This window comes from Zonotrichia leucophrys, chromosome 12 (genome assembly GCF_028769735.1).
Source record: "Zonotrichia leucophrys gambelii isolate GWCS_2022_RI chromosome 12, RI_Zleu_2.0, whole genome shotgun sequence".
NCBI classification, from domain to species: Eukaryota; Metazoa; Chordata; class Aves; order Passeriformes; family Passerellidae; genus Zonotrichia; species Zonotrichia leucophrys.
Genome location: NC_088182.1, coordinates 8,999,511 through 9,012,962, shown reverse-complemented (window position 1 = coordinate 9,012,962; position 13,452 = coordinate 8,999,511). Strand labels below are relative to the sequence as shown.

The 13,452-nt window shown below is 64.6% G+C and overlaps 5 protein-coding genes across 7 annotated transcripts; 3 read left to right on the top strand and 2 right to left on the bottom strand.

Annotated features, from left to right (window-relative positions):
- Positions 1 to 173: 173 nt before the first annotated feature.
- Positions 174 to 3,226, bottom strand: TADA3 (transcriptional adaptor 3). Its single transcript, XM_064724173.1, has 8 exons — positions 2,664 to 3,226; positions 2,293 to 2,543; positions 2,020 to 2,125; positions 1,726 to 1,867; positions 1,472 to 1,575; positions 1,261 to 1,370; positions 944 to 1,129; positions 174 to 864 (listed from the first exon to the last, which is right to left on the bottom strand). The coding sequence occupies exons 1-8, from the start codon at positions 2,868 to 2,870 to the stop codon at positions 672 to 674; spliced, it is 1,299 nt and encodes a 432-aa protein (XP_064580243.1). The 5' UTR covers positions 2,871 to 3,226; the 3' UTR covers positions 174 to 671.
- A 158-nt stretch (positions 3,227 to 3,384) lies between these two features.
- Positions 3,385 to 5,414, top strand: ARPC4 (actin related protein 2/3 complex subunit 4). Its single transcript, XM_064724181.1, has 6 exons — positions 3,385 to 3,540; positions 3,737 to 3,855; positions 4,184 to 4,295; positions 4,367 to 4,462; positions 4,599 to 4,769; positions 5,202 to 5,414. Exons 1-6 carry the CDS (start codon positions 3,538 to 3,540, stop codon positions 5,205 to 5,207), a joined length of 507 nt encoding a protein of 168 aa, XP_064580251.1. The 5' UTR covers positions 3,385 to 3,537; the 3' UTR covers positions 5,208 to 5,414.
- A 276-nt stretch (positions 5,415 to 5,690) lies between these two features.
- Positions 5,691 to 10,202, top strand: TTLL3 (tubulin tyrosine ligase like 3). Its single transcript, XM_064724164.1, has 10 exons — positions 5,691 to 6,351; positions 6,476 to 6,784; positions 6,905 to 7,033; positions 7,101 to 7,215; positions 7,313 to 7,420; positions 7,674 to 7,842; positions 7,931 to 8,079; positions 8,156 to 8,402; positions 8,479 to 8,914; positions 8,989 to 10,202. The coding sequence occupies exons 1-10, from the start codon at positions 6,148 to 6,150 to the stop codon at positions 9,982 to 9,984; spliced, it is 2,862 nt and encodes a 953-aa protein (XP_064580234.1). The 5' UTR covers positions 5,691 to 6,147; the 3' UTR covers positions 9,985 to 10,202.
- Positions 10,203 to 10,278: 76 nt separating this feature from the next.
- RPUSD3 (RNA pseudouridine synthase D3) lies at positions 10,279 to 13,138 on the bottom strand. 3 transcript variants are annotated; one of them, XM_064724179.1, is made up of 9 exons: positions 13,000 to 13,138; positions 11,679 to 11,746; positions 11,558 to 11,602; positions 11,373 to 11,469; positions 11,177 to 11,284; positions 11,024 to 11,108; positions 10,827 to 10,953; positions 10,606 to 10,745; positions 10,279 to 10,525 (listed from the first exon to the last, which is right to left on the bottom strand). In XM_064724179.1, exons 1-9 carry the CDS (start codon positions 13,032 to 13,034, stop codon positions 10,355 to 10,357), a joined length of 876 nt encoding a protein of 291 aa, XP_064580249.1. In that variant the 5' UTR covers positions 13,035 to 13,138; the 3' UTR covers positions 10,279 to 10,354. The 3 variants fall into 3 exon arrangements, with proteins under 3 accessions (XP_064580249.1, XP_064580247.1, XP_064580248.1); XM_064724177.1 differs by lacking the exon at positions 13,000 to 13,138 and adding an exon at positions 12,090 to 12,205; XM_064724178.1 differs by lacking the exon at positions 13,000 to 13,138 and adding an exon at positions 12,120 to 12,205.
- JAGN1 (jagunal homolog 1) lies at positions 12,183 to 13,388 on the top strand. The gene is made up of 3 exons (XM_064724180.1): positions 12,183 to 12,304; positions 12,505 to 12,602; positions 12,681 to 13,388. The coding sequence occupies exons 2-3, from the start codon at positions 12,514 to 12,516 to the stop codon at positions 13,141 to 13,143; spliced, it is 552 nt and encodes a 183-aa protein (XP_064580250.1). The 5' UTR covers positions 12,183 to 12,304; positions 12,505 to 12,513; the 3' UTR covers positions 13,144 to 13,388.
- The last annotated feature ends 64 nt before the right edge of the window (positions 13,389 to 13,452 follow it).

Sequence of the window (13,452 nt, the reverse complement as noted above, 5' to 3'; positions counted from 1 at the left end):
GCGCGGCATCACCCCCTGGCTCCCCCCGTAGCTGCCGTGGGGATGCGAGAGCATCCCTTGGGGAGACACGAGGGAGTGCAGGACAGACCCGGCCCCGCCACTCCTCGCCCCCCTCCCCAGACCGAGCCCACCCCCCAGAGCCGGACAGTGCTGTTCCCAATGTCACCACACCGTCACCTGCACACGGCTGCCTTTATTGCCGGTGCTCGCGGCAATAGAAACCACCGGAACATGGAGAGCTCGGCCACCCACACACCCGGCCCCTCACCCCTCCAGCCGCTTCCCGTCCCCACTCCCCCCAGTCCAGCCATGGGGCTGGGATCTGCCCCTGCCCCGCATCACAGAGAGGGACAGGGGACCGTGGGAATCGCACCATCACATCTGGCCCCTGCAGTCACCTGGCTGATGGCACCGGAATAACAGGGGAGTGCAGGGGGGACATGGGAGTGGAAGGGAGGGACCTCCACAAGTCCACAGAGTGCCCAGCTTGGGTCAGTGACAGCCCTACACAGGGGGAGACAGCAGCTGGGCTCCTTCATCCAAGCAGGGAGGCTGAGCACACTCAGGGCGTGGGGGAGGCTGTGCCAGTTCTGTCCCGTGGCGGCAGGGCTCAGGCAGGGCAGCCCCCTGCGGGTGAGGCCCACACAGAGTGGGTGGGTCCTTGGTCCCTGCTACCCATCCAGCAGCTTGAGGATGCTCTCCCTCTCCTTCAGGGTCTTCCAGGCCTGGTCCTTCTCCTTTTTGGTGGGCGTGCGCTTCTTCTGCCGGGCAGCCATGATCTTGCGGAATGCATCCATCACCTCGTTGTCAGCCATGCGGACACGCTGCCGCAGCTCCTGCCGGTGCAGCTCCTCCTTGGCCAGCCTGCAGGGCACAGGGGGTGTCAGGCCCTGCCAGGCAGCCAGCCTCCTCCCTGCACCCACCCCAGCCTGCTTGCTCTCACCTCAGCAGCTCGTGCTTCTTGGTGCGGTTGTGTGCGCTGAGCGCCTTCAGCTCTGCCTGCCTCTTGCGTAGCTCAGCCAGCACCTCGTCCTCTGAGTCGTCAGCTGGGCGGTCCTCTGACTCCAGCAGGCCCTGGGCCACCAGCTCCTCCTTGATCCGCCCCTCCAGTGACTTGGTGTGGGGGACACTGCCGGGGTGAGAGTGCTGCTGCCCACCACACGCCCTCTGCTCCCTGTGCCTCGCAGTGGCAGGGAGCCAGCAGCGTGCTCGGTGCACCCAGGGGCAGTGCTGAGCTCAGGGCCTGCCCCAGCTGCTCACCTGAAGGGCTTGTTCTGGCTGCGGGGAGATGTGCCCGCACCGTCAGCTCCCGAGTCCTTGCCGGTGATCTCAGGGATGGGGGAGTCCTCAACAGGAGAGATGATGTTCTCCTAGCACAGGGAGCACCAGGGAAGGGTTACAGCGCTGGGTTTTGTCAGCAATGCCCTACAGTGCCAGGCCACCAGGGCACAGCACCAGCGGATCCCCTCACCTCCACAAGGGCCTGCAGGAGACGCTGTGTCAAGGGACCGAAGGGACACCCATCCTCTGGCTGCTCGTGCTGGGCTTCTGACTTCTTCAGGAGGGCATCGACATCTAGGAGCAAGCAGGAGAGAAGAAAAAGTGACCCCAAAGACACAGAGATGAGAGAGGGCCAGGGCAGCCTCAGCCTTTGTTAGGCCTGGCTCCATTGGGCACAAGCACTCCCAGCCCCTCTGCGCAAAGGCAGGGGTGGGATTGGGGCACCTTTAGTGTCCAGCTCAGTCAGTGGCCCCAGAACACCTTTCTTCTTGTCAGCAGCAGCTGCAGCCCGGGCTCCATCCTTCTGCTCCTCCAGCAGGTCCTCTTGTGCCCAGCGTTGGGAGTAATGCTTCCCCAGAGGTGGAATCTGCAAAGGCAAGGCTCAGCACAGATCCTGCAGCCTCTGCCTCGCCTCTCACCTCACCAGAGCCACGGCAGCATCCCAGGCAAGAACAGTCACTGTGAGGTGCCACAGGGGATGGGGAGAGAGAGCAGAGGAAGCGGTTTAGAAGCTTTCACCTTGTAATGCTCAGCCTCGTCCTCCGGCGGCTTGAGCAGTTCCTCCAGGACTCTGACCTCCTCATTGGTGAGGTCGGCACAGTACGGCTCCACCGATGCCCAGAACCTGCAAGAATGGATGAACTGTGAGAGGGAGCTGCAGGGGAGCACGTGAAGGTGACACATGTCCCTTTTCCCATGTGGCCCTTCTCCTCTCGGACTAGAGGCAGCCCTTGTGCCATGTGCTCCAAGGAAGGAGAAAAATGATCCCAACGCCTCCCAACACCCACCCACCTGTTTGGAGCATCATTTTTGGGGATGCGGGGCACATCAATGGGATCATCCTGGAACTCATATTCCTGGATCTTGGGCTGCAGGTTCTTAGACTTGGGCCGGCCAGGCCCAGGCCCAGTCCCGTGGCCCCCTTTGCCCTCCAGCTTCTGCTTCTTGGGCTTCCCATGTTTTACAGATGTGCCCACATCGTGGTCCTTGCTCAGCTTCAGGAACCGCCGGTCGCCCTTCTTATCCTGCCAGTCCGTCAGGATCTGGAAGAGAGTGGTGGTGTCCCATCAGGCCCCGTGCCCAGCGCTGGGCAGGGGCACACCAGAGGCAGCCCCTCGGAACCGGAGAGTCCGTCCCTGACCCAGCGCGGGCGGCCCCAGCACCTGTGTCTCAGCCTCCAGGACGCGAAGGCGGCGGCTGGCCGAGGACAGCAGCGTCTCCAGCTCCAGCTGCAGCGTGTCCAGCTCCTCGATGCCGATGCCATCGTCCTCCGAGCGGGCCAGCACAGCCGTGTAGCGGGGACACACTTTCACGTGGTCCACCGACTTGAAGTCATGGAACTGCAGCGGGCAGTCCTTCAGCTCGCTCATGGTGGCCGGGCACCGAGTGGACTCTGGGGGACCGACGGGAACACGGGGGAGCCGGGGCGGGGGAAGCCGGCAGGGAATGGAGTGAGGGGCTACGGAGGGCCGGGGGGCATCGGGGCTCTGTGGAACCGGGGCAGGGAATCACCGGGGCGCTGAAAGGAACGTGGGGAGAATCAGCAGGGCGCTGAGGGAACAAGGCGGGGGGGGATCACCGAGGCACCGAGGAACCCGGCGAGGGGAATCACCGTGGGGAACCGGAGGGAGATCACCGGGGGCCGGCGGGGACGCGGCGGGGGCGGCCCCAGGGCGCAGCGGAGGCCGCGGGGCCGGGTCTGGGCCGGGAGCCCCTTCCGGCCCCGCGGGCGCCCCGCCCCTCGCCGCCCATTGGCAGCACCGCGCCCCGCGCAGCCGCTCATTGGTCCAGCCCGCCCTCCATCTCCCTTCCCTAATATGGAAACGCTGACAGGCCCGTACCAAGCGCGGCTCGGCGCGGGGGGAGCCGCGCGACGTCTCGCCGCCGCCACCCGGCTCCGTGCCGCGGGGGGGCCAGGCCGCAGGGCGGGAGCCTCCCTCCGCCCCCCCTCCCTCCCGCCGCAGTGGGAGGTGCCGCGCATCCCGGAAGAGGTGATCAGCCACTTCCGCCTGCCCGGCCCGGAGCTCCGCTGCCACCATGGTAGGGCGGGGGGCGCCCCGTGAGGGGCGGCGGCACCGGGGGGGCCGGGGAGGGTCGGAACCGGGGCTGGCGGAGTGAGCGGAGCTGCAGGGCCTACGGGCTACTGGTCGGGGGCTGGGGCTGGGGCAGGGGCAGGGGGAAGGACCCGAGCCCGGGCTCCTGTCGGGGGTCTGACGCCGCCGCCGTGTCCCCGCAGACTGCCACGCTGCGCCCGTACCTGAACGCGGTGCGCGCTACGCTGCAGGCCGCGCTGTGCCTGGAGAACTTCTCCTCGCAGGTGGTGGAGCGGCACAACAAGCCCGAGGTGGAAGTCAGGTACGGGGGCGGGAGGGAACAGCAGGAGAACCCCGCGGAGCCCTGGCTGCCCGCCCCGGGGTTCGCTGGCCCGTTCCTGCCGTGCCTCGGCCACCCCCAGCCCTTAGGCACACGGCCGGTGCCGGCAGGGAGCGGGGAGCGGCGGGGAGGAGGAAGGGGATCTCGCTTGGGGCCGAGGGAATGTCTGCCCTGAGGGGGAACATCTTCGGGACGCGGGAGCATCCTGTAGCAAAGCCCCCACACGCCCCTGATCCCTGCGGCTCCCCTTCCCTGTTTCCCACAGTAAATGCTTCCTTCTGAGTCACTCCTGCCCCCCCTCTGTTCGCAGGAGCAGCAAGGAGCTGCTGTTGCAGCCGGTGATCATCAGCAGGAACGAGAAGGAGAAGGTGCTCATCGAGGGCTCCATTAACTCCGTGCGCGTCAGCATCGCCGTGAAGCAGGTGAGGGGGGCTCGGGCAGGGGCTGGCAGCTCAGCCCCTGGGGAAGCCTCACTTCCCTTTTCTCTCTCCAGGCTGATGAGATCGAGAAGATCCTGTGCCACAAATTCATGCGCTTCATGATGATGAGGGCTGAGAACTTCTTTATTCTGCGCAGGAAGCCCGTGGAGGTGAGGGGACAGGGAGGGGACAGAGCAGCTCCTGGCTCTGCCCCTGGCACTGGGAGGCCCAGTGCAGAGCTGGGATGTGAGCTTGCATGGCCAGCGCTTTGGGTGCTAAACCCTAGGGTGCTTCTCTCTTGTGCAGGGCTATGATATCAGCTTCTTGATCACAAACTTCCACACGGAGCAGATGTACAAGCACAAGCTGGTGGACTTTGTCATCCACTTCATGGAGGAGATTGACAAGGAAATCAGCGAGATGAAACTCTCTGTCAATGCCAGGGCCCGCATCGTGGCAGAGGAGTTCCTTAAGAATGTGAGACTCTGAAATGGGAGGAGGGGTCTGTGATTTTGGGAGTGGGGTGTGGGGTCAATGCCAGTGTGGCCCTTGTGCCCAGAGCCCCCCAGTCCCATTAGTGAGGACAGGGTGACACCCTGCTCAAGGAACCTCTTGGGAACAGAGAGAAAAAGATGCCAAAGGTACTTGTATGCCCTTTGCCCATGAAGTGCCAGCTTTTGAGACCCCCAGAGCATGCTCAGTGGCAGCAGTAGCCTTAGGGGATGAGACCGTTTTGGTGGGTGCTGAGATGGATGTGCAGTGCCTGGGGAGGCAGCAGGAGAAGCTGAGCATGGATCCCTGTGAGCAGTGGCCACCCTCAGCCTCCATCCCAGGTGCCAGGAGGGTGGTGAGGGTTCTCAGAGCGCTGCAAGCAGGGACTGGACTAACAGCCGTGTGTTTTCTCTGCAGTTTTAGGCCGTGGTGCAGGACCCCGTGGCTCCCCTGTGCTTGTGCCCAGCGGGCACTGTGCCTGTGCCTGCTCCCGTTTCTCGAGGATCGCCGGGCGGGGCCGGGCCCTGCCCGCCCCTCCTGGGCTGGGCGGGAGCAGCCCCTGCTTGCGGCAGCGCGGCCCCGCCGCCGCCCCTGTCTCGTCTTGTTTTTTAAACGGTCTTGTTTGCTGTACCCACTGCCTCTGTCTCCTCCCTTGCGCCGCGCTGGGCCACACCGGGGGGTGGGGGAGGGCATGGAATGGGAGCAGGAATGGAACTGGAGGGGCACAGTGCAGCAGCAGCCGACAGTGGGGTCAGCCCTGATGGTGTGTGAGGGGCTGTGGGGGGTGTCAGGAGAGTATGAAAGGACTTGAAGTTGGCCTGGGGGCAGCAAGGGGCTTGGGTTGTGGGGCACAAAAGGGTTTTGTGCAGGGTGTGAGGTCTGAGTGGGGGATGTCTGGCTGTGGATGTAGGGGGGCTGTTTGTGTCCCCCCCTGTGTGCAGTGGAGCCATCGTGGTGGCTGGAGCTGGGGCTGTGACATCACAGTGGTGCTGGTGTTGGGGAGCCATATCCTGCATTCTAACACCAGTGGTACTGGGCTTCAGAGGCCATGTCCTGTGCTGCACTCCGACTTCAGTCCCCAGCAGGACAGGGGAATAGGCCAAGCTGCTTGGCACAGAGGAAGAAGAGCCACCCAGAGCTCTCCTCAGGCTGCCATGGGACAATGTGACCCAGAGAGCAGCACTGCAGGCACACAGCCCTCCAGACAGGGACAATACTTGAGCAAGGCACACTTCAGCCCCCTCATGGCCCAGGAGGCTGGGGACAAGGGTACAGTGGGGTATCCTGGCTCTGTGCACTGCAGCTGGGACGGTGGCACAAAGCTCAGCAGGTTGGAGACAACCCCTTCGAGGCCCCGAAGTTCATGTCAGAGGCAGGCAGGTCAGTGCTTTCTGCCTCCCCACGCCTGCCCTGTGGGACTGGGGACGTGGGCACGGTGGGCTCAGACAGGGCTGTCCTCACAGGGCATTCAGCAGCCAACAGCAGCAGCCACCAGGGTCGCTGCCAGCGCTTGTTTACCCTTGAGCAGATCAAGAAGGCCAAGCTGCATGTGGAGATGGCCGTTAAGGTGAGGGACCCGATTTCACACCCCTCAAATGCCACCTGCTCGCATTTATTGCGTTTCTGGCTCAGCAGAGCCGAGCCAGAGGAACAAGAACTGGGGCAGGCTGAGCCCACTGGTCTCCGCACAGGAGAAGAAGATCTTCATGGTGCAGGGCCCCTACCCCATCATCCGCCAGCTGCTGCGAGCCCGGGGCTGGGTGGAGAGGAAGGCGCCCAGGACAGGCAGACAGCTGGAGCAGCACTGCAGTGACCAAAACAGGCAGCGGCACACGGCGCCAGGCAGTGCTGGAGCTAGGCAGAGGGAGGTGCTGCTGAACCCACGTGGTGGGGCACAGCCTGTTGTGGGGAGCACAGACCCCCTGCACTACCCATGGCTACCTGCCGAGAAGGAGGAAGAGCAGTGTGATGAGGACCCGCTCTGCATCCACCGCCTCATGGTTAGCAGAGAGGGCTGGGGCTGAGCCCTGCCACTGCCCCAGGCATGGGCACAGCCTTGGACAGGGCACGAGGGTGGGATGGGGGCTCTGTGTCCCACCCTGCCTTCCTCCCTCCGCCAGTCCTACCTGGCACGGGACCAGTTACCAAACTTCATCTGGACCAACTTCCTTGAGACCGTTGACCGCCAGCTGCTGCAGGAGGACAGCGTGCTGAACCACTATGCCCGGGTGGATGCATTCACCACCAAGGTGGGAGGCTGGAGCCCTTGGGCAGGGGGATGGGGTCCAGTAGGGACTGACAACTTCCTCTAAACAGGAGGGGCTGTGCCTCAGCCTACAAAACCTGCCGTGGATTGAGAAAGCTGACCCCAACGCCTTCTTCCCCCGGTGCTACCGGCTGGGGACCAGAGATGATCGAGAAGCTTTCATTGGTGAGCTGAAGGCTGTTGCCCTCCAGTCCCTCCTTGTGTTCCCACTGCCCCAGTGTCCTGCACAGGACTGGCTGGGAATGATGCCTCCCTCTTGCAGAGGATTTCCGCCTGACAGCAGCACGTAGCCTGCTCAAACTGGCCCTGGAGGAGGCTGGGGACAGGCCAGTGAGGACTGAGCAGATCCCAAACTCTAACAGTAGGGAAGGTGAGTACCTGGAGCTAGGCCTGGAGATGATGGCAGAGAGTACAGAATTAGGGACAACTGATGGCTGAGCTTGGAGGCACAGCCTCTGCTCATGGCTGTGGCCTGGGATCCCCCACTCCCTCCTACTAGCCCAACTCATGGCTGTTCTGCTCCCAATGCCATCCCCATGCACCCAAAGCCACCCATCCCACAGGGAGGCTCTGTCCCCAAAGCTGGCATAGGAGTCACATCTCTCACCCCAAGCATTCCACAGCACAGCCAGGCTCCCCCCTGTACCCTGAGCTGGTGGAGGAAGCCCTGGAGGTCTGCAAGCAGCACCTGGGAGTTCTGCAGCACGAGGACATCGACAGGAACACCCCGTCCCCCTGCAGGACATGCATCGACTGGGACAACTTCCTGCAGCAATACTACCGCGTGGCACAGTGAGTGCTGATGGGGGGACATCCCCCTGGGATGGGGGGACAGGGGCACCAGGGCAGGGCTGCTGCTGAGGCCCCCTTCCCCCCACAGTGAGGGGGCAGGGCTGGTGCTGACCAGGCAGCAGCGGAAGCAGTGCCAGAACCTGCTGCAGAGCCTGGCAGAGAAGCTGCCCCAGCTTGACATGGAGGGCAAGCTCAACATCTGGATCCTCAAGCCTGGTGCTGAATCCCAAGGCAGGGGTAAGGCTGGGGGAAGTGGGGAGCACACAGAAGTTGCCCATTTAGGAGGGGTCCCACTATGATGCCTGTTTCCCAGGCATCATCTGCATGACACGGCTGGAGGAGATGCTGCAGCTGGCATGGAGCTGCACAGCACCCTCGGTGCAGGTGGGCAGATGGGTGGTGCAGAAGTACGTGGAGCGGCTGATGACCATCTTCGGCACCAAATTCGACATCCGGCAGTGGTTTGTTGTGACTGACTGGAAGCCACTGACCGTCTGGTTCTACCAAGACTGCTACCTGCGCTTCTGCTCGCGGCCCTTCTCCCTGCACCACCTGGAGCGGTGAGTGCCCCACCCCAGCACCCCGGCTCCCCACACCCCGGCACCCCCTGACCCAGCCCCGCTCTCCCTGCCCCAGCGCCAGGCACCTCTGCAACGTCTCCGTCCAGAAGTGGTACAAGACGTCACCAGAGCAGGACCCCCGTGTGCCCCCCGACAAGATCTGGTCAAACCAGCAGTTCCAGGAATACCTGGCGCAGGTGGGGCAGGCGGATGCTTGGCACAAGGTGCTGGTGCCCGGCATGAAGGCTGCGATCCTGAACGCTCTGCGCAGCGCCCGGGACCGGGTGCGCTTCCGCAAGGGCAACTTCGAGCTCTATGGGGCCGACTTCGTTGTTGGGGAGAACCTCCAGCCCTGGCTGCTGGAGATCAACTCCTGCCCCACCATGAGCCCCTCCTCGGCAGTGACCCGACAGCTCTGTGCCAATGTCCAGCGGGACACGCTACGCCTCGTGCTCGACCGCAAGGACAACCCCAGATGTTCCATTGGAGCGTTTGAGCTCATCTACAAGGAAGTAGGCTGGGGGGATGGGGGCCACACACCCCCCAGACACCCTGAGCCCTTCCAATACCTGCTGTCTCCCTGCAGGCAGCTGTGCCCAGGCTTCTGTCAGGACGTGTGAAGCTGCTGGTCAAAGGCTGTTCCCTGAAGAGCCTCCAGCCAGAACAAGAGCAAGCCCGGGACCAGCCCCCCCGGACTCTCCAGGACCCTGTGTTCTCCAGGGCCAGAGAAGCCCGTGTCTCCAAGCGAGCCCAGCGTCATTTCTCCACCACTGCACTCAGTGCCCACAGGCTCCATGTGTCCCCAAGGGCCAGAACCACCCATGCACACAAGCGAGCACAGCGTCATCTCTCCACGTCTGTGCCCAGTGCCCCCAGGCTCTCCCTGTCCCCAGGGGCCAGAACCACCCAGGTGCTCCGGAGAGCACGGCATCCTTCTCCTACCACGGTGCCCAGTGCCCCCAAGCTCTCCCTGTCCCCAGGGCGCAGAACCACCCAGGTGCCCCAGAGAGCCCGGCATCGATCTCCTACCACGGTGCCCAGTGCCTACAAGGGCTCTGTGTCCCCAGCGGGCAGAACCACCCAGGGGACACAGCCCAGAGCAGCCACAAAGAAGCTGCCTCCTCTGCAGCAACAGAGCCGCTGCCCTTCTGCCAGCCCTGACCTCCCAGCACCAACAAAGTCTCGGGCCTCCCCTACTCGGAGCCAGGGGCTGCCACGGCTCAGTCACCTGCCTGAGCAGCCCCGGATCAGTGGCTGTCCCCTGGATTGGGTGCCGATGCCACCACCCCGGGGAGCCCTCAGAAACTCCTGGCACACCCAAGGTTCTGCACGCTCCTTCCCTCCTGCCAAGCCCCCGCAACAACCTCAGTCTGCACAGAGCACCAGGACCCCGTGCCTGGAGCAGAAGAACACAGCAGCTCCCAATGGGATGCAGAAGACTTGGGGCACTGAGACAGCCCCAGGAGTGGACAGCACCCTGCCTGTCCTTGCTGAGCCAACAAAGGCTGCCTCTGATCCCAAAGAGATCCCACTGCTGTGTTGTGGTACCCAGCTCCTCCCATGCTTTAAAATGATTCTGTGATAAGGAGTCTGTCTCGGACCTTCTGTGTGTGACAGCTGTGGGGAGGGGTAGGAATGACCCTGGGATGGGGCTGTGGGTGAGAACTGGGGCTGCCAGGGCAGAGAGCAGGCAGGAAAATCTGCCTATGGTCGCCCCTGCCAGACAGAGCTGAGCTGGGTGATGACGCTGCTGCACTCCAGCAGTTGGAACCAGGGCAGGCAGAGAGTGGTGCCAGGGCTGGTGCCCCCAGAGGCACAGCCAGGAGAAATGCATCCTCTGTGCGCCAAGAAAAGAACTGAGTGCTGGGCCACCCAGGCAACGGGGGGGATTTTAATGGGGTGGCAGAGAGCAGAAGGGTGGAGTGGGTGTCCACGGCAGCACTATAGGGCTCCTAGTGCTCAGGCAGCCCCAGACAGCGCAGAGTGTGCAGGAAGTACGGTGGTGGGGGGGCACAGAGGGGGCCCTCAGGCAGCACGAGCTCCTGCAGGTGGATGTGGAGTGGGAGGCGATGGAGCTGCCGTGGAGAAAGCCCCAGCTGGGACAGCAACTCCTCGTCCAGGACCTACAATGTGAGTGGGCAGCTCAGTGGGATGACTGAGGCTGTGCTGAAAGCCCCACCCAGCACCCAGCCTGGCCACGGACCTGAGTGTGGGTCGGGGCAGACTCGGGGCTCAGGAAGAAGGGCACTCCCAGCACCCTGCCCACGCGGGAGGAGTGCTTGTGGTCACCCAGGGCCGGGCACAGCAGCAGCGTCAGGTGCACCTGGAGCTGTTCTGGGAAGGCTGGGGAGGAACAGGGACAAGGTGAGATTGCAGGGGTCAGGAAGGGTGCCTGGGGTGGCGGAGGTGTTGGGGGCCACTCACCCGTCCTGGGCTGGAGCTGGAGGAGGGCACAGCCCCCCACGGCACTCAGCACCCGGTAGCGTGTCAGGGTGCTCTTTACATCCTTCCTGGCCAGGCTGCGGCGTCCTGGGGCTGGGACTGGCACCACCTGCAGAGCCACAGCCCTCAGCACTCCCTGGGCTATCCCCTGTGCCCCCAGCCCACCAGCACCCCCTTACCATGGCTCTGTCCCCCTGCTGCTGCCAGCTCAGCCCTGCAGAGATTTCACCCTCCACCTCTGCCGGGACTCCCACGGTGATGGCACTGCAGGGTAAGGTGGTGAGAAGGGGACAGGACTCCCATGCCAGCATGGCAGGGTCCCAAGGACTCACCGATACGTGGCAGGGTACTGGCCTCTGCAACGAGCATCGGTGAAGAACTGTTGGAGCTTCTTAGTGGTATGGTAGCAGCTGGACAGGAGGACAAGGCCAGAATACTCCCTGTGGGACACGGTTGCTTGAGACCTGGAGGGGGAAAGGCAGCCCCAGCTCCACCCCAGGACTTCCAGCCTGGACCCTCCTACCACACCTGGCAGGAGCCTTCACCACGTGGAGCTCAGCAGGGAGGCCCAGGCGTCGTCTCAGTGCCGGCAGCAGCGCATCCAGGCTCAGGTCCCCAGGACGCCCTGCGGAGGTGCTGGCAGGTCAGCACCCGCTGAGCCCCCATGCAGACACCCCCAGGCCAGCAGACCCCCATTGCTGTGCTGTACTCACCCAGAACGGGGAGGCCAGGGGGCTTGTTCAGTGCCAGCAGGGCTCCTAGTGGGGGGAAGTCTGGTCAGGATGTACCTCCCTTACTGTGTCCCTTGTCCCCACTCTCCCCTGTCGCAGGTACCTTCGCGGTGCACCACGGAGCCCTCCAGCAGCCTCAGCGTCTCCTTGGGGCCCAGCAGCCGCCTCCACCTGCAGGGGATGGAGTGGGCAGGGGGACACAGGTGGGACTGCCCTCAGCACCCACCCTGCACCCCACTCTGCGTGTCCATAAATCTCACCCACCACTGTCCGCCCTCCTCTCCACGTGTGTCGCACCCTCACGCTTCCCCGGCCCCTCTGTGTTCGCACATCTGCGACCCCACAGGTACGTCCCCAATCCCACAACCCCCCCACAACCCCAATTCATAACCCCTCTGTACCCACGCGTGTGCATCTCCAGGCGCCAGCACACCCGTGGGCGTGCACCCCACGGGGGTACACAGGCACTTCTGTACACCCGCACCCCGCACATGATCGCACCCCATGTGGATACCCCATATATCCAGCCCCGCGCCCCGCTAACCCCGCGGCGCGCGTTCCCGGTCCCGGGCGCGCCAGCCCGCGCACGGCTGTGGCGACGGCGGCGGCGCTCCCGGTGCTCGCCATGGCGGCGGGGCCGCGCCTGCGCCGAGCGGTGCCCCCGGCATCCGGAGCCGGCGGCCGCGGCCATAGAGCAGCGGAAGCGCGGGCAGAGGGTCCCGCCCGCAGGTGCGGCACGGCGGGGAGCGGCGGGCCGGGGGTGTCAGCCCCGGGGGGGTCACCGCGGGGATGTCCCGGAGGGCAGGGCGGGCACGGGGAGGGAGCCCCGGGGCTGTCGCCGTGGGAAGGAGGCCCGGGGGGCTTGTGGCGGGGCTGCGCTGGGGAGGCGGGCGGGGAGGGCGGCCCCGCCTGACGCGGTGTCTCCCCAGGACAGCGCCATGGCCTCCCGCGGGGGTCCCCGCGCCCCCGGCACCGACGGCAGCGACTTCCAGCACCGGGAGCGCGTGGCCTCGCACTACCAGATGAGGTAGGTGTCCCCTGTCCCGGGATCCCGGGGGGACACGCGACCCCAGCAGGCCCTGATGGCCCCGCACTCTCTCCCCAGCGTGACGCTCAAGTCGGAGATCAAGAAGCTGATCTACACGCATGTGGTCATCTGGCTGCTGCTCCTGGCCCAGATGGTCGTGGGGCACCTCAAGCTGCTGCCCCACGACCAGGTGGCCATGCCCTATCAGTGGGAGTATCCTTACCTGCTCAGCATCCTGCCCTCCCTGCTGGGCCTCCTGTCCTTCCCCCGCAACAACATCAGCTACCTGGTACTCTCCATGATCAGCACCGGCCTCTTCTCCATAGCTCCCCTCATCTACGGGGCCATGGAGATGTTCCCCATGGCACAGCAGCTGTACCGCCACGGCAAAGCTTACCGCTTCATCTTCGGCTTCTCGGCCGTCTCTGTCATGTACCTGGTGGTGGTGGTGGCCGCGCAGGTGCATGGCTGGCAACTCTACTACAGCAAGAAGCTGCTGGACTCCTGGTTCACTAGCACGCAGGAGAAGAAGAAGAAATGAGTGGGGATAGGTGGGCTCCGTGAGGTGCTGAAGCTCTGCAGTTCAGTCCTGTGGGGCAGCGCTGGCGCAGCTCCGGTGGGTGGGGATCCCCGGGGACCACGGGTGGGTGTCTGAGGCACACCACGGCCCCGCGCTCGCATGCACGGGGGAGACCCCCGAGGGCCGGGGCCGTGGAGGGTCCCTGGGGTGCGCGCCCCTTCCTCCGCGCGTTGCTCTATGGAAATAAAGCACCGTCCGCTCTCCCACGCGTGTCTGCGCCGCAGGAAGCGCCGCCCGGCGGGGTGGGGGGGCCGGCGGGGCCGCACGTGC